Genomic DNA, 18,371 nt, shown 5'->3' on the forward strand with positions numbered 1-18,371 from the left:
AGCTCAAATTATAGATAAAGATATTAGCAAAGAATAACAATATAAAGGAACAACAATTGGCACGTTTACATTTGTACAATCCGAGCATTGAAATTTAAGTATGGCATACTTAGCCATAAATATCAATTCGTGTAATTGATAATTTCATATAGACTCAATAAGAGCTATAGATTCATAAGTTCGGAAAGTTAGAATATATTGCAACATTATGAGTATGATTCGAGTTCGACTTGTCATAGTACTCATTAAGGCAATAAGTTACTTTGACTATAATAGAATTAGTATATACACTACTAAAAAGAATTGCAATTGCTTCGGTTTTTTACTTCGGCAACAGTTGCCGTCGCAATAGAGACCCTATTGCTACGGAAAATGTTCCGTCGCGATTAAGCCTAGTTATTTGCGACGGAAAATATTTGCCGTAGTAACTTTGTAATCAATTGCGACGGATTTTTATCTTGCCGTCGTAAAATACATTTGTATGTTTACTTTACCAAAAAAAAAAAAAAAAAAAAAAAAGAGGAAAGAAGACTTGGCAACACAATGACACATAAACGTCACCGTATTACTCTCGGCGCTAATCCAAATAATCTTCCCTCTGTTTTTTTGGGCAAAATTTCCCTCTTTTTCCAAATAGTGATTGCTGATTGTAAAATCGCCCTAATGTTTTCCCTAATTCTTTTCCCCTCTTTTTCCGAAAGTCCCAAACACAACCGCTCTCTCTCTCTCTCTTGCCCAGTACCTCACCACTCTCTCTCTCGCCCAAAGTCCCAAACTGGAAATTTCTCAGCTCCGGAACCTCACCGTTCCCGCCGTTATGAACATTCCGATGGCCGAATCTTCTTCTCGCCGTCAGCTTACAGGTGACTCTTTGATTTTCAACTTTCTGTGTAATTTGGCTCTTGGTTGTATTCATGTTCTGATTTTGAGTCTGTATGGGATAGAACAAAAACTTGAGGAGGTAGCTTGAGGAGGGAGGAGCCCCCAAAACGAATTCGAATAAAAACCCCCAAAAAGATTCTAACTTTGAAATCGGAGGACTCCCAAAACCTATAAAGTTTCAGACTTTGAGTTTTCTTCGTGTATCTGCAACTCGGAAACCGCTATTTCTCGTTCTCTGTACTATCAATTTGGCTCTGTAAAAGGTAATTAAGCTTCTTTTTTTTTTTTTTTTTTTTTTTTTTTTTGCACGAGGGTTTCGGTTAGATACTTGAATACACATGATCTTTCACTATATTCGAATAAGATCTTGTGCATTTCTGCTGCTGAAATTTGTGATACACGTGTGACTGACTGTGCTTTTTGGATTTTTAGGGAAGCAAGTGCATACTGGACTCGGCCACAACTTCAGTTTCAGTCAACCTTGTTTCTCTGTTTTGCTTTGATGAAGCAAATTTGAAGGTTGAATTTCAATTCAAAAACTTGATTGGGAAGAAGATCTAGTGTGTTGATTGCGATACAACAAAAACTAAACCCTAAGGTTTTTTATTTATTTATTGCAAATTACAGTAGCTTGAGGAGGTAGCTGGTTGGGTTGTGGATCTTGGTTTTTTATTGTGTATACTTTGCAGCTCCTCGAACTGGAACAGAACAATTGGGCTACTCCTCCTATTGAGTAATCTCCAAGGTAGTTTTACTTGATTTCATCATTTTATTTTGCTATTAATTGTAGATTTTATTGGAGTTAGGATGGGGTTTATGGCTCGATTTGGTCTATGAGGTTCAAAAATCACAAATTTGGTCATTACATTTACTTCTTTAACAACTCGAGTACACCTTTTATTATTTTGTAAGTTAAGATGCACATGATTCTCATGTCCAGTGGTCAATTAGAAAGGTTGAATGACTGAATTAAAACATGTTTCCTCAAATGTATAACAGTCGCAACACAAAGGGACCCCATTGCTAAGTTTAACTGTGAGGGATTGAATCTGTGTTTGAGTCAAAAGATGTGGATGAAAAATGTAGTTTATCCTTTTTCAATCTAAAGATCTTTGCACTCTGTCAAGCATTTTGACTTTTGATCTTGAAGTCTAGGAATGAGTCCTCTTTACTAAGAACTAAATCTGTTCTAATATTAGAGCAGGCTGTACAGGAATTTCGGTTTTTTTCTTTATTCTGTTTTCCTGTAGAGGCTGAGCGAAGATGTAACTTTCTTTATGTCTGCCAATTATTCACTGGATATCTTATTTTCTGCCCCTGCAAAGATGCATTTCGAGTGAAATGCATGCTGCATCTCTATAGATGCAACTATTTTGGTCTTCATAGTCCCCTAGAATGGCCTGTAGTGTATGATATCATATGTCTTTACATCCTCCTTTGTGATGTATGTGCCTCTAGGTCTTTGATTGAAGTAGCTTTTGTAATCGTGTCTTGCAATTGCCTCTATAAGTTCTGACATATATTTGCTATAGAGGTCAGGCAGTTTGTAATATGAAACAAGCAGTAATACGGAACTAAGCCCAGGAAGAGAATTTTGATTGCTGGATGACATGGCTCGGCTAGGGTCTAATACCCTTAAGCTGGGGGGTTTGAAAACTTGATTGGCATTTTGTGTAAGCTTGGTTAAACGGGATTATTATTGTTTTAAGTAGGTGTGGAAGAACTGATCATGTATCCTGAAAATATTGGATTGCTTGATTTTCGAGATTAAGAGGTCTATGTGTTGGTTTCTTGTTTCTTATACTAGATCCACTGAGATTGGATTTGGCAGTTTTGGGCATTGGATGATTTTTTAACTGGCTTTAACTTTCCTAAACATGATGTATAAGCTTTTCCGGGGATAGGTGCCTCTTTTCCTATTATACAGTTTTGGGTTGGCATGAAATCTACTCGACATAAATCTGCCTGAAATTGATGAATAGCCAGCTTTCTAGAGAGATATATCTAATCATGAACTACGGGGTAAATTATAGCATCTCATTTCCTCTTTTATTATCTTTCTAATGTCTCTCATGTGCATGTCTGTGTACATGGATAATAAAGTTCACTTTAGACGTTTCTAAGGGTTCCCTTCATGAGCCATTTCTATAGGCTGATGTGAACTACTATTTTTACATTGAATTACATGTAGTGATGCTATCAGTGCTCTTCGTATGATCTGTGATTTAAGCTACTATTGTTCGAGTCAAATAATTGGAGCAGGAGTTGCTGAAACTGAATTAATTTCCAGCAACTCCTGGGTTTTGTTCGAGTCAAATGTTCGAGTCAAGTGATTCTTGGAATGATTTCAGTTTCAAAGATTTGAGCTTTACTACTGTTTTCTCTTACTGGGTATTGTTCTGTGAAGCTCTAGCAGCCTTTATACAAAACCCACTATTGTCCATGGAAGTGATACAAAATCCACTATTCAATGCATACCCAATCTCTTACTGGGTATTGTTCTGGGTATTAGTTCAAGTTAGAAACTGATATGAGTTTAGTACTATAGCATCACATGTAGCAGACACATTGATTTAGTGAAAATAGAACTTTCACATCATCACAATTTATTGAAAGTGTATGCATTGAATCCATCAATGACCTTACTTGAGACCTAATTTAAAATATAAAAAATGGAACCATTTCAAATGAGCTACTGCACCAATATGAGCATCCATACCAGTAACTTTCTTTTGTTTTTTAAGTTACCTGTTTCGCATCAGATATTTTTTAAGTTTAAAAGGTGAAGCAGTTCTTCAGCACCTAAGTACTGTACATTTCTTCTTGTGAAGAGAGAAGAAACACATTTCAGTTCACTAGTCTTCGAATTAACAGTCTTTATGGGTTTAATAACAGTGATCTATAAATTTACTATTTGTTACAGAAAAAACAGATTAACATGTATAAAAAGGTCAATTCTCTATCTTCTTTAAGTTATAATTAAAAAATTCACGAATTGATTCAAATATTGTGGTCTTTCTTTGTTCTTATGTGTTGTGGAAGTGATTGAATAGCATGCTGTGTCACAGTACACAACCTCTATCATGCTGTGTCACATTTGGAATTGATTTTCTGCAGAATAAGGACACTAGTACAGAGTCTCCTAGACAGGTTGAGTACAAACTTAATATGCAAACATATGGTTTATAAATTGGACTTTTGTTAATTGTATGTATTACTACTTACACTAACTTAAGTTTATTATGTGTATATATGTATTATATATTTCCTAGGTTGCTGATGCAACTAGTGGGCATGAAATTTTGAGGGAGTCTATAGGAGATGAAGTAACTCCGAATGCAAATCATGACCAGCCCTCATTGGAGCAGAATTCTCCAGTAATATCCCCTTCACAAAATGGATCTCAAAGGGTAATTCTCCTATAATTTTAGGCAGCAACAATCTTCTTATATTAATTGTTCATATTGCTCTTACATGTTGTATTTCTAGTTGATGCTTGACATTTTCATAACCATGGAGTTATAATTGGCTTGCTTGCAAATAGTTGTGTTGCTTAAGGCTAGTTATCGAGGTCTATACTTATGATTTTTTATGTTCTTTTACATGGAATTTGGTTATCTGTGTGTTGCAAATGTTTGATTATGTATTTGTTTGTGACTTTGCGCTTTGTGATTTGTTCTGGTTTTAATTGAAGGATATTGATGAACTTGTATTTGCCGTAAGGTTTTAACAATTGCACTAATGGCTTTCAAACCAAGATAGAGCTCCAGCCATTAATTGCACTAACAATTCCAAAATTTTTTATTGGAAATTAGTATGTATTGTTCTATTGTTAATTACTTCCCTGCTGAATCGTTTGCTACAAAATTGTCAGAAATTATAAGAATTTGGTCTTTTTCCATGTCTTTTTTGTACCCAGGGAAGTTGGGACTTCGTGTTTCTATGTTTTGTTCATGTATTGATGCATATTGTGTAAGGTGTTTACTGACTAAGCCTTTCAAAAAGTTTATTGTATGAATTAGTCGAACCTTGTTCAATTGCCTAGGCCTTCTGGCTGGTAAAGAACAGTTGAATTTGTAAATGGAAAACCGGTTAAACTTTCTGCTTTAGATATTCGTGTTGAAAGCTTATACTTTAGGCCTAATATCTATATAGTTTCATACAGTTTCATTTAAGATTCAGTGGTTAATTTCGAGGCTAAATGACAGAAGTCTGCATTTTGTAGTTTTTGACCCAGTTGCCTTCTTACTAAAAACTGTACATTTTGGCTGGGTATTTGAACTTGATGTCTTCATGAAATTTTCAGTAGCCATCTAGAAGATCATGTCAAAATTGAAATCTCATGAAAAGTAGTTTTCTAGAGTAAGTTATGATTTTTCGAAGTTGAGGGTCTGCATCAGGAAATTCTTCAATTGATACTATGTTTCTGTTTGTTTCATTTAATTTTAATAATTTCCCTTATTCAGACTTGTTCACGAATTGAACATAAACATTCTTAACTTCCCAACAAAAGTATACCATTTTCAGACTTTATTTTCAGATAGTTGTGTCATTGTGAAAGTAGCTAGCCATATCGGTTCGCACATAAGAACTGATTTATAACCTTAAGGCTAGTTATCGAGGTCTATACGTATGATTTTTTATGTTCTTTTACATGGAATTTGGTTATTTGTGTGTTGCAAATGTTTGATTATGTATTTGTTTGTGACTTTGCGCTTTGTGATTTGTTCTAGTTTTAATTGAAGGATATTGATGAACTTGTATTTGCCGTAAGGTTTTGACAATTGCACTAATGGCTTTCAAATAAAGATAGAGCTCCAGCCATTAATTGCACTAACAATTCTGAAATTTTTATTGGAAATTAGTATGTATTGTTACTATTGATTGAGGTCCATCAATGCCTTAATGTTTTTTGTTTTGTTTGTATAGACACCATCACGAAAGAATAGGTGCATTTTGTTGTCTATCTTGCTTACTGGACATTAAGGTAACATTGGTTTTTCTATGTTTATATTACAGGTTCTCATGGCAAAAAGAGCAAAGCAAATGAAAGCAAGTGCAAAGCTCACAAAATGACAAAGTAAAATGGTGCACTTGTGATTGTTGTTTTATTTCAAGTGTGGTTATAATTTTCAATACTTGAAAATGACAACACATTTATTTTCATTTTAGTGTTTGTATTTGAATATGGTACGATGACTCAATAGATATGTTTAATTATATTTTTCATGAATTAATGTTAATTTCTGAAGATATTTAATTGCTTCACTATTATTATTATTATTTATTTGTTTAATTTTGTGGAAATAGGCAAATAATAATAATAATAATAATAAAACAAAATTAGCGTTTGCGACGGCAATTTCAGCGTCGCAATTGGTATAAAATTATATAGTTTTATTTATTTATCAAAATATTTTAATAAAAATTTATAAATATATTTGCGACGGCAAACTAACCGTAGCATCAATTTTGGCGGCAAGGTTTGGCGGTTCAATTTTGGCGGTTATTTTGAAAATACACACATTGCGACGGCAACATAGCCGTAGCAAATACCTCCACCTGGGCTACCCTAATGGATATTTTGCAACGGAAGCCTGCGTAGCAAATAGTCGTCGCAAAACAATAACTGATGCGACGGCAAGAGAATACCGTCGCAATTATCTTTTGCGACGGCATTTTACCGTCGCAAATGGATTTTGTGACGCCACCTATTGCAACGCCAACATTTCCGTCACAAAAGGCTCAATTTTCCGTCGCGAAAAGTTTTTTCCGTCGCAAAAGCCCAATTTGCCGTCGCAAAATAGGCGTCGCAAAAGCAATTCTTTTTAGTAGTGATATAAGCTCTAGACTTTTTATTTCCATGAGTGAGCATTAAGGCTCTTTCATTCATTCATGGACTTGCCTTTGGTAGTTTGAATCCATCAAGGATTTGATTAAGCAATATGCTTATAATGACACATAGGATTTAGGGATTTGCTTTTAGCAATTTACCTTTAAGATCTTCATAATAACTATGACAATCTGCTATAAGTCTCTTTTCAATATAACAGTTATATGTAACAACATATAGAAAAGTTGTCTCTTAAAGAAAAATAATAATTCCATGCCTCTATAAAGAGAGATTTGTGTCATAATGATTCCAATTCACTGGAATGAACATCCTCTTGTAATTTATGGGTTATAAGGTCCAAATATATCATCACATTTTCAATAATCAAATTCTAATGAATTGCTTATTGCAATATGGCCAATAGTATAGTTTGGGGAAACAGCATTGACCAAAAAAAAAAAAAATATAGGTTTTTTTTGCCCACCGGACTTCTATCTAGATCCCCGCCTGCTCATCTCCCCAATTATCCCAATCAACTTTCAAGAACCCAGGAGCTTTTCCTTCTTGTTTTATCAATCTGCTCCACCATTTATTTTCAGCTTTTTTCACTAGGTGAAAGATGTTTCTCGAGCCAACACTATACCTACTTTCATTTACATCAATCTTGTCATAGAGATCAAGATCAACTACATAGGGTGTCTTTTCTGCTCCAGCTGTAGCAGAGAATAAAAACTTTCCTTCAGGCTCCAGTGTAAGCTTTACATCCTGGGCATCAGGCAACTCAATAGTGATGTAAAGCGTATCAGGCTGCTGAGCCCACTTCACACTAGGATGTCGACTCATGGTGGCGTCTGCAATTGCAAACCTAGTAAACATAATCTTTAGGTTATCCCAGTGCGACTGTTTTCGAGTTACTAACTGGTAAGCTACTTGGGTCGTTCCCTTCATGGAAGACACTCGTGCCAAGTCCGGGACCAGTCTATCTCTCGCTATGGTGACTTGTGTCTCGATCGAATCGATAACCTCATCAATCTTTTTCCTGTTGCTCACTTCTGTGGCTAAACAAGCTTCCAACTCTTTGATCATGGACTTATAGTTGGCAATTTTCTCGTCTGAGGCAATCATTTCTTTCTTTACCTCATCATACTTCGAAGTTTGTTGCCTCACCACAAACAACTTCTGGGTAATCGAGGCTGATAACTCTGAGGCCACCTTCAACTCATCTTGAGCTTTAATGAAAGCAGAGGTTTCTTCCAAAAGATTACATCTGAATGATGAAAGGTTAACCTTCAATTCTGATGGGCATGACTCGGCTGAGAGCAGCGTGGCTGAGTAAAGGAGAAACTCTTCTTGCACCTTGGGATCAGCTAGAGCTTTTAACCCGCGATCAAAGACCATTCGGAGTCCCTCCTTAGCCAAGGCAAGCTCGTCCTGGCCAACAAACAACGGAGCATCCAACTGTGGATGAACATTGATGGTAGGAAATGGCTTGGACAAGAGATCAGTAACATCAACAACCTTTGCATCAATGCTCTCTAGCTTGGCTGAAGATGATCGACCCTAAAAATGCGAGTACGTGTATGAGTTACTGGAAAGTGGACGATACATAAAACCAAAAATTAAGGGAAAAGCTCACCTGCTTATTGGCCCACAATTGTTGGATCACTTGTGCATCTAAAAATTTAAAGCAGGAGTAACACCAAATTGATTTATTACTGTTTCAAAAGATGAGCAAAACAGAAGACATATTCATATTGAATCACTGCAGAAAAAGAAAGAATTGAGCCTGTATTTTGTAGAAAACATTGTAATGGTTACCTGCAGCTGGCTTGAAGACAATGCTTTGTCTGCGTATGATGCTCACCATCATGTTCGTTAACATCACAGAGGACGTCCTTACAGGACAAACAAAACCAATTATTCTTGGGATTCTGACATCTACAGTATGAAAATTGTTGTACAAATTAGTAATACGAGGTATTCTTCAAACTCAGGTCCTCATATTTTAATGATGTAAGAGTAGAGATTCGTCCTAGAGCTTTTTACTATAACTATTTAAAGATTATGTACGTTCAATGAGAAAAACACTGAATTCCTTCTTTCATCAAAACTGTTTTCCAATTGATGGCTCTAATGCACATGTAAATTTGCAAAGCTAACTGCACATTGTTGGCTGAGGTGACCTAGCCAGTTGCTTTGCTAATGCAAGCACAAATACTTCCAAGAAGGAATCTACTTTTACATGAAAAGGATGGTGAAAATCTCATAGCAACAGTAACAGTTGGGAAACTTCATTCATGTGTTTCGACTTTCAAGAGGAAAGAGAAAAAATAAAAAACAAAATCTGAATAGAAAATATTCTTAAAGGATGGCTTCTATAGGAAAACAATCATTTCTACAACATCGAAGTGGAATGATCAATTGGGAATCTTGCTTTAAACAATTATTCAATCTCAAGGCTCAAGCCATAGAAAAGCATAGGATGACGATTAGAGAAAATAACTCATGGCATGGCAGTATATAAATTTCAGAGGACACTAATAAAAGATGGACGAAGATGAACCTTTTGCAAGGAGTGTCAGGGCTGGGAACGCCAGTGAGATCACAGGACAAAAAAGCCGAGTGATGATCGCACTGTTTCTGGCTCTGTACAAAACAAAACCCAAATTACTTATTGCAATCTGCAGAAAAGAAATTGTAGACAGGTAAGTGAGGTAACCTTAAGAGCAAAGCCAGAGTTAGAGTGAGCTTTGAGTCCCATGGCCAACTTGCAGTTTACCTTGCTTGTTCTGGAGGTTTGAAGGAAATCAAAGTGGCCAAATTATAGACTCACACTTGAACTTTGTTTGATGGAGAACAAAGTATAAATTTGTTTGCAAGGAAAGGATACCTTTGTTTGCATGCAAAGCATACCTTGTTTGCAAGCTGCGTCTTCTTATATTCATGCCTGTCAATAATCACATAGAAGACGCTTGCTGGAGCACAAACTTATTCAGAGTAATTGAAGCTGCTAGGTGATGTAGGACGAGAATGGAGCACAAACTTATTCAGAGTAATTGAAGCTGCTAGGTGATGTAGGACGAGAATGGACCCAGTTTAGCCGAAAAACCATAAAAGTAAAGAAGCGGTGTAGAATCAAGAAGAGTGATTGGAAAATAGGTAACTCACGCGTAATCAGGTTACTAGCCGCTGGAATATTCAAGAAGATTTGGTTTTGGACTTTTTGGGTTTCTCGTGCGAAAAGTCAGGTTTTGATTTTGAATCAGATTTGACTAACTTTTGGCCAGAATGTCCGTTTGAGATACATGATACCTTTCCGGAATGGGAACGACGAGATCTTCAAGTCTCATCTATCAAATTTAGGCCAAAATGTATCGCCTTAATTATCCGATTTGTGATTTAGTATTTTTAGGCTAGTTTTACATTCTTTTTATTTTGGATTTGTTTTTTTTAATCCGTGGGCTTTAGGGTTTCATTGTTAGTCGCCCTAGGGTTTCTTTTCCCATATATAAGCAACCTTAAACGGTTGCAGAACTATCTTTTATCATATTATCAATCAAAATTGAGAAATTTCTCTTTTATCTCTGGTGGACTCCAGAATCCTTTATTTTAGGTTTATTGCTTGTAAACCTAGAGTTACTTTTCCCGCGTCAGTTGGTATCAGAGCGGGTTTCGCCCGCTTCTTAGCAGACGACGATCCAAGGGAGAAGTTCACTACCACCAACCTCAACGATGCTGGTCGTAGAGTATCTATCAAAGAAAGTTTCGTTGAAGAGGAACATGCCAAGGGATTCGCCCTAGAACAACCTCATCAATACAAAAAAAAAAAAAAAAAAAAAAAAGAGAAAAAAAAAGAAGAAACATGGAACGTTGGATATTCACAACGCCGGATTACGACGACTTCCGAACTACATGTGTCATCAAAGACAATGTATGCTCTGTAATAATGGATAGTGGTCTATGGGAGAACTTTGTAGCAAACAAAGTTGTGGATTATTTTCAATTACCGACAGTGAAGCTGAGTGATCCATACTGGATTCCATTTGGGGAGGATGAATATGCACAAGTAACAGAGGTTTGTAAAGTTCCTGTCTCTATGGGAAAATTTTATAAAGAAGAGATTACTTGTCATGTGATTGACATGGATGACACTAATGTGCTTTTTGGAAGGCCATGGCATGAAAGCGTCAAAGGTGGTTATTGCAAAGATGACACATATTTATTTAGGTGGGAGTCACACAAAATTAAAATCAAGCCTGGAAGGAAGAACATCAAGAATTATCCTCCTAAGGTTTTCGAGAAGAAGTTAAAGTCCAAGTTTTCTTTGCCGGTTGAGATTAATAGTTTAATTGAAGAAAAGCCAGAAGAATTTCTAATGGAAGAACCTCCACAAGAATTCATGGATGAAGACCAAGAAGAGGTTAAAGATGAAATTGCTCATGAAGACATGGTTATTTGTACTGATGAAGTCTTGGAGCCTAAAATAAATCATTCAGAGCCAGATGTTATTCAAGAGTACAACCTTGAGAGCTGTGAAGAATCTACTAAGGTTGCCTATAACAGACTCATCTATGGTGTTGGGTTCATGATTGTGTCATCAAAATATGCAGAAGATCCAGCCAATAATCCACATGTCCAATTGTCTAATTTTTTCTCAGGTCTTTTGTCTACCTATTCCTGTCCTTTATTCAAGAGGAACTCGAGGGCGAGTTCTTTCATAGTGGAGGAGAATGATGTAGGACGAGAATGGACCCAGTTTAGCCGAAAAACCATAAAAGTAAAGAAGCGGTGTAGAATCAAGAAGAGTGATTGGAAAATAGGTAACTCACGCGTAATCAGGTTACTAGCCGCTGGAATATTCAAGAAGATTTGGTTTTGGACTTTTCGGGTTTCTCGTGCGAAAAGTCAGGTTTTGATTTTGAATCAGATTTGACTAACTTTTGGCCAGAATGTCCGTTTGAGATGCATAATACCTTTCCGGAATGGGAACGACGAGATCTTCAAGACTCACTTTAGTGAGCTCTATCAAATTTAGGCCAAAATGTATCGCCTTAATTATCCGATTCGTGATTTAGTATTTTTAGGCTAGTTTTACATTCTTTTTATTTTGGATTTGTTTTTTTTAATCCGTGGGCTTTAGGGTTTCATTGTTAGTCGCCCTAAGGTTTCTTTTCCCATATATAAGCAACCTTAAACGGTTGCAGAACTATCTTTTATCATATTATCAATCAAAATTGAGAGTTTTCTCTTTTATCTCTGGTGGACTCCAGAATCCTTTATTTTAGGTTTATTGCTGGTAAACCTAGGTTACACGCTTCCCGCGTCACTAGGTCTGAGGCCACCTTCAACTCATTTCTAGCTTGAATAATAGCAGAGGTTTCCTCTGGGAGATTACCTCTGAATGATGAAAGGTCAGCCTTCAATTCCGATGGGCAGGAATCAGCTGGTGGAAGTATGGCTGAATAAGTGAGAAACTCTCTTTGCAGTTGGTCATCACCTAAAGCTTCTAACCCCTAATCAAAGATCTGCTGAAGTCCTTCCTTGGCGAATGCAAACTCATCCTGGCCTACCAATGGCTAATGGCTTGGCATCCACTGGACTATTATTGAAGCCAGGAAATGGCTTTGAGATGAGATCAGCAACACCAACCATCACAACATTAAGCTTCTCTAGCTTCAATAAGGATGTATCCTAAAAATACCATGTAAACAATCGAGTGATTGGAATTTGGAGAATAGATAAAGCGATAAAATTGAGAAGCAACCTGCAAGCGTCAGATCACTTGATAAACATTGGTAACTGCCTTGCAGGAGTAACACCGAACTATTGGATTTCCTTCACTAAGGTGACCAAACCAGAAGACATTTGTAGTAAGTCGATACAGAAAAGTGAAGAGCTTGGAAGATTGGAGGCTTCAATTTGTGGATCTACAAAGCATATGTGAAGTGCACCTGCAGTAGATAGCAAGACAATGATCTGTGCGCTCATAATGCTCACTGATGTGCCTGTTCCGTCCACTGTAGAGATAAGTTTCTTTACAGTATAAACAAAACCAATTCCCACTGGGGTGCTGGACTGCTGGCATCTAGTGACTAGTATATAAAAATTGTCAATCTAGTATACATATCATCATATGATTCAGGACTCGGGCACAAACTTTGTCAATGAAACATTCAAGTGAAGACAACTAAATTTAAAGAGGAGATATAATAAAAATTTCGATTCTCTTTTTTCACATTGCAGCTAGCTGATTGTTCAAAGACTTTTAATTGCAAAGTATCATGATTTAATCCTGTGAAAGACCAAAATGCTCTCTAAGTGTCTCATGACTCTCATCACAAGTCTTTTTTATATTTTCTACACATGGATAAAACAAGAAAAAACAGTCTCACGGTCTCACCCCACATCATGCATCAAGTGCATTTTGAACCTAAACTTGCAATTTTCAACAATACTACATAGCTTTTATGCTTCTTTGTTTTCCCACTACCAATTACTCATTTGAAAGTAAAAAAACAGAGAGAGAGAGAGAAGACTGGGTTTAGAGAAATTAATTCTGTCGAAAGAAATATAATTACTCAGATTATTAGAGAACTAAAAAAAACAAGGGCAATGACAATGGCATCAGAGGAGAGCGAAGCCATTTGAAAGCACCATGTCTGAATTACACCAACCGAACCATTGAGTTATAAGCTTCGAAAGAGTAGCATTTCCAGCGTAAAATATCAAATTATAATCTACAGAAACAAAGCGTAGAGAGAATTACCTTTAACAGTTCCATGAGTTTGATAGTGAAAAAAGTTGCAAGGTAAACTTTTTGTTTGCAAGCAGTATCTTCTTATAATATTCAGGCTTGTCAATAATTAGAAGCACAACCATCTGTTTGACTGCTTATATTAAAAGCTTCTTTTGTTCATGTGAGGTGTCTTCCTAAATCCGAAGGCTATTTTTTCGTTGCATTGAAATTTGAAAGAGGTGGAAGTTATACCAACATAAAAATGGAGTTTCACTAACCCCATACAAGGGAATTAGCAAATGGAGTTCATGTAGACACTTCTGATTATCCCACCAAAATAGTAACAATAGCTTAAAACAAGGCCAAGTGCATCATGCAAACTTTGTAAAACTAGTCTTTAGGTTATCCCAATTGGACTGCTTTTGAGCCACAAACTGGTTAGTGTTCCAGTAAATCCAGAATATGTGTCTGGCCCAAAATCGAGGTTACTTGCTCTAGTTGAAATAGGGTTTATATTAGAGACATTCTCGGAGAATCTTAGGAGATATTCAATCAATGTACGATTATGTTTCCATGTACAACTCTATCTCTATGCTTGTAATCCTCTATATAAAGAGGCCCCTATTATCAATGAAAACACGACTCAATTCTCTCCCAATTTCAGTTTTCCTTAAACACGTTATCAGCATGAAGCCCTAACCCTGAAATCCCAAAACTAAAAACCAAAAACCTGGAAAAATCTCAACCTTTCCACCAACGCTCCTAGCCCGTGCTAGTCTTGCTACCACCGTTGCACGAGCACCAACAGCCTCCTGCGACTGCCCTACTACCCAGAGACTGCCCAGCACCTCCACTGCACCCATCAATTAGCCGGTTAGCCTCTGCCAGCGAAACAAAAAAAAAAACCATAAAACAGAAGAAGGAAGAAGAAGATGCGTAGAAGAAGAAAGGAAAGAGAAGAAAAAGAAGGAGAAAGAGAGATTGGGCCCAGAAGAAGAAGAAAAGAATGAAAAAAAAAGGAGGGGAACGGCCCCACTGTCAGAAGAAGAAAATAAAAAAAAAAAGAGAAAAGAAAAGGAAAGGCATGTGTCCCACTGCCGAAGAAGAAGAAAAGAGCTCTCCACTGACGCAGCCCACACCTCTCCTCAATAGGCTTGGGCTGGAAAAAAAAAAGGGGGAATACAAGCCTGGGCCGAAGCAAAAGAAAAAGAAAATTCCGGCCAACCACCGCCAAGCTCCGGCGAGTAAACAATTTTCTACACTTTTCAAGGTATGTTTTAAAGGTTCCTTTAGTTCCCGTTTTTTAGAGTTTTTACATTTAATTTCTCTTCCTTTTCGGGGACTTGCAACCTCCCTTCTTCTACCCCCCTTTCTTTATCATAGGGGAGACCAAATTAAGCCGAACTGTGGGGGTTCGTGCTCACTCCAAGCTTGGAGCTTGTAGAGTCATCCAAACTTAGAGTTTGTTGAGATAAAACGATCGACCGCAAACATCATTGTTTCGATCTAATCCAACCCCTCTTGGAATTGAATTTCTTAGAAGCGACTACGCTCAGAAATTCTTAATTTCTTGGAAGCAACTACGCTCAGAAATTTTGTTTGTTTTCGTGGTAGCCTTTTTCGCTCCGAAACTAACCCTAATTTCTTGTTCTCTTTCAGGATGAGTAACCTGAACAAATTGGACTTTGCTCCATTGGGAACAACTGGCTCTGAATATCACTGGTGGGTTCGTGATGTCCGCCAGCATCTCAAGGCCGATGGAATCCTGGATACGATTCTCGAGCCTAGTCAGGACGTGCTAACTATTGAGCAAGCTCAAGCTTTGGAAGCAAATAGAGCAACCTTAGAGGCAAATAAGGTGAAAACCATCATCCTAATGACTCGTCATATGGATGATTCACTCCAGTACGAGTGTATGAATGAAGAAGACCCCAGAAGACTGTGGGTCTCACTCGAAGAAAGATTTGGCAATGTCCATGACTCCCTTCTTCCTGACCTAGAAGTGAGATGGCATAGCCTCCGCTTCTGTGATTTCAAGTCAGTTTTTTACTACAACTCGGAAGCACTTCGCATTAAATCCTGAATGGAATTCTGTGGTAAAGAGATCACAGATGCGATGTTGATTGAGAAGACTCTCTCTACCTTCCCCGTCTCTGCATTGATGGTTACTAAGAACTATCGAATCGATGTTACTGCAAGATGGATCACAAGGTTTCATTAGCTCATTGGAGCTATGAATGTCGCTGAAAAGCATGACAACATCCTTGTGAAGAACTATAATTCGAGATCAGTGAAAACAGAGCATATTCCGGAATCCAATTATAGTCGTGCCCCTAAGAGAGGGCGCCAAGAGCGAAACCCTAATCTTAGGGATACTTCTGGACGTTCTGGTCCATATAATCGCTTTACTTGGGAAGGTAACCGCCAAAATAGGCGAACACGGAACCGAAGAGGTCAACGTGGAAAGAGAGAGGGAGGCAACGCCTCTAGCCATGTTGGTGGAGCCACCAACACTAAGAGCCATCTAAATGACACTTTCAAAGCGCCTCAATCAATGGAGTTTGAGCAAAGAGATGTATGTTCTCAATGTGGAGTATCCGGTCATTGGGCACACATTTGTAGAGCTCGTGAAGAAATTGTCACCGCCTACAAAGCATATTGTGAAGCAAGAGAAGCTCACGATGTGGAACAAGAAGATCAAGATGATGATCTAGAGTGAAGGGTTAAAGACTACAAATCGGATCAATAGATCGCCAATTTTGTTTAAGTCTTTATTTTTCCAAGAGATGTAATAGGCAATTGCCATATATTTTTGTAGTAAATGCCAATGGTTTAGTCTTTCTTCAAAGAAGGCTCTCTACTCACCTGTTCACATTTATTTTGGAATTACCGAAAGAAGTTAGACAACTACCATTGTTTTGCATTAGCTAGCATTTTGGATTAGATTTTCTTTTGTCAAAGAGACAATGATGTAACTCCGTTGGCTTATGAATAAAATTTCGAGTTCTTTTCATGACTCCATTTTGATTCTGAGCATATTACTTTGTGACTACGATGGCTGGGCCATCGGTATTAATTCAAGGACATGGAATAGCCCAAGTTCCACTTGCCAAATGGCACCTTGATTACTGTCACAGAAACTCTCTACGCTCTTAGGGCAAATTTCACCTATGAATAGCCAACGGATTCCATGCGAAAACGCATGTAGAGAACTGAAATGAGTTCCTTTGCAATACCTCTAATGATTGCTAACAAAGACTCATCTTAGAGAAGTTTATGTGTCTCTCTAGTGGACTCTATGTCACTATTCGAGCTATTGAATCCAATAAAAGTTATGAGAGAATATCTCTTGGATTTAGACACATAATGGCTTTGTCACGACATGATAGGTCATCCTAGTCATGATGATCCGTCTACTAAAGACTTCACACGGACATCTATTTTCTCGAGTGAAACGAAGCATGAATCAAAAGTTGATTCTTGGACTAAGTGTGACCGCCTCAGCCGTCCACCACCAGCCTAGGGCTGGCACAGTCCTTATCCATGACGCCATGGATAGCGTACATCATGGTGATGACGCCCCAAGTGATGTTGCAATCACCAACTTTGCTTCAAATAGCGTTTCAGACGCTCAGGCCCAACCAAAATCCTCATTGGTTGCTGCTAAAGCCTCTCGCTCGTTTTATAAAGCCCGTTCCTTAGGGAAATTAGGACTGAGACCGTCATATGCAAAGGATATGAAAATACTCATTCTATTCCTACATAGAATCCATGGGGATTCTGTGGACTGATTCAACCAACCTGCGGACGTTTAAATATCTCATGATGTTGGTTGACACGCAAACACGCTAATCACGTGTTGTGCCGTTGTCCACTTGTAATGCTGCTTATGCTACACTCCTAGCACATATCATACAACAACGGGCTCACTCCCCGAATCATCTTATTCAGTCAATTGTATTTGACTATGCTAGAGAGTTTACATCGAAGACTTTCGATGGTTATTGCATTAGGGAATGATGTTGGACATCATGGTCTCGCGGAAACGACAACGATAGTAGTCCGGACATTGGTAATGCGCACCAATCTCCTTATATCCGCTTGGGGTGATGCAATATCGCATGCAGCTATGCTAATTCTTCTACGACCCACTACCACTCAATCTACCTTTGCGTTACAGCTAGTGACTGGGTACAAATATCGTACTTACGCATATTTGAGTGTGCCATTTATGTGCCAATTGCGCCGCCACAGCGCTCTACGATGGGTCCTTATAGATGAGTGGGCAACTCAGTTAGATTTAAGACTCCAACAATCGTCCGCCACTTAATGCCCTTGCAAGGCGATCTCCTTACCGCTAGATTTGCGGATGTCACTTTGATGAGACAGTCTTCCCGTCGTTAGGGGGAGATAAGAACACAGATGTTCAGCAGGAACGACAGGAATTGTCGTGGTCTGTCCCCACTATATCTCATCTCGATCCCTACTAAAGTGACGAGATCACACATCTGCTGCAAATATGCCTGCAAGGAAGTACGTCCCTAGCGCCACCCTACATGGAGGTAGGCATGGCGCCAACGCCAATTAAGGAGAGTGGCACTCTGGCGTTATAGGCCATGGCCCCAGCTAGGATGCGTGGGAGGCCCGTGGGTTCGAACGATATTTTGGCACAACCTAATCCTTGGATCATCGACACTCAAAATCCGTCTCATGAGAATCTTTCAGGTTATGGTTATCGTTGGGGGACGCCTCAACGTCAGAACCTAGTCCTGAGAATATAGAGCTCTTTGAAAATTACACTAGTGTACATGAGATGTGGGATAGAAACTCCATCATAATTGATGATGTAGTCGCGCATTTCGTTGTGCATGAGTTTGTTGAGTCCGATGATATCGAACCACGCTCCATTGATGAATGAAT

The 18,371-nt window shown here is 38.1% G+C and overlaps 1 protein-coding gene and 1 long non-coding RNA gene across 6 annotated transcripts; one reads left to right on the top strand and one right to left on the bottom strand.

The window, feature by feature from the left end:
* The first annotated feature begins 654 nt into the window (after positions 1-654).
* On the top strand, positions 655-6,150 carry LOC133735376 (uncharacterized). Of its 5 annotated transcripts, none has more exons than XR_009858977.1 (7): positions 655-863; positions 945-1,145; positions 1,315-1,401; positions 1,510-1,627; positions 3,925-4,032; positions 4,155-4,292; positions 5,902-6,150. It is a non-coding gene; the product is annotated as an uncharacterized LOC133735376 (long non-coding RNA). The 5 variants fall into 5 exon arrangements; XR_009858981.1 differs by having other exon boundaries at positions 3,951-4,032; XR_009858980.1 differs by having other exon boundaries at positions 656-863; positions 4,000-4,032.
* An 878-nt stretch (positions 6,151-7,028) lies between these two features.
* LOC133741270 (uncharacterized) lies at positions 7,029-9,366 on the bottom strand. The gene is made up of 4 exons (XM_062169201.1): positions 9,279-9,366; positions 8,534-8,653; positions 8,352-8,430; positions 7,029-8,275 (listed from the first exon to the last, which is right to left on the bottom strand). The coding sequence occupies exon 4, from the start codon at positions 8,111-8,113 to the stop codon at positions 7,211-7,213; it is 903 nt and encodes a 300-aa protein (XP_062025185.1). The 5' UTR covers positions 8,114-8,275; positions 8,352-8,430; positions 8,534-8,653; positions 9,279-9,366; the 3' UTR covers positions 7,029-7,210.
* Between the last annotated feature and the right edge of the window lie 9,005 nt (positions 9,367-18,371).

The sequence above is a fragment of the Rosa rugosa genome, chromosome 3 (genome assembly GCF_958449725.1).
Source record: "Rosa rugosa chromosome 3, drRosRugo1.1, whole genome shotgun sequence".
NCBI classification, from domain to species: domain Eukaryota; kingdom Viridiplantae; phylum Streptophyta; class Magnoliopsida; order Rosales; family Rosaceae; genus Rosa; species Rosa rugosa.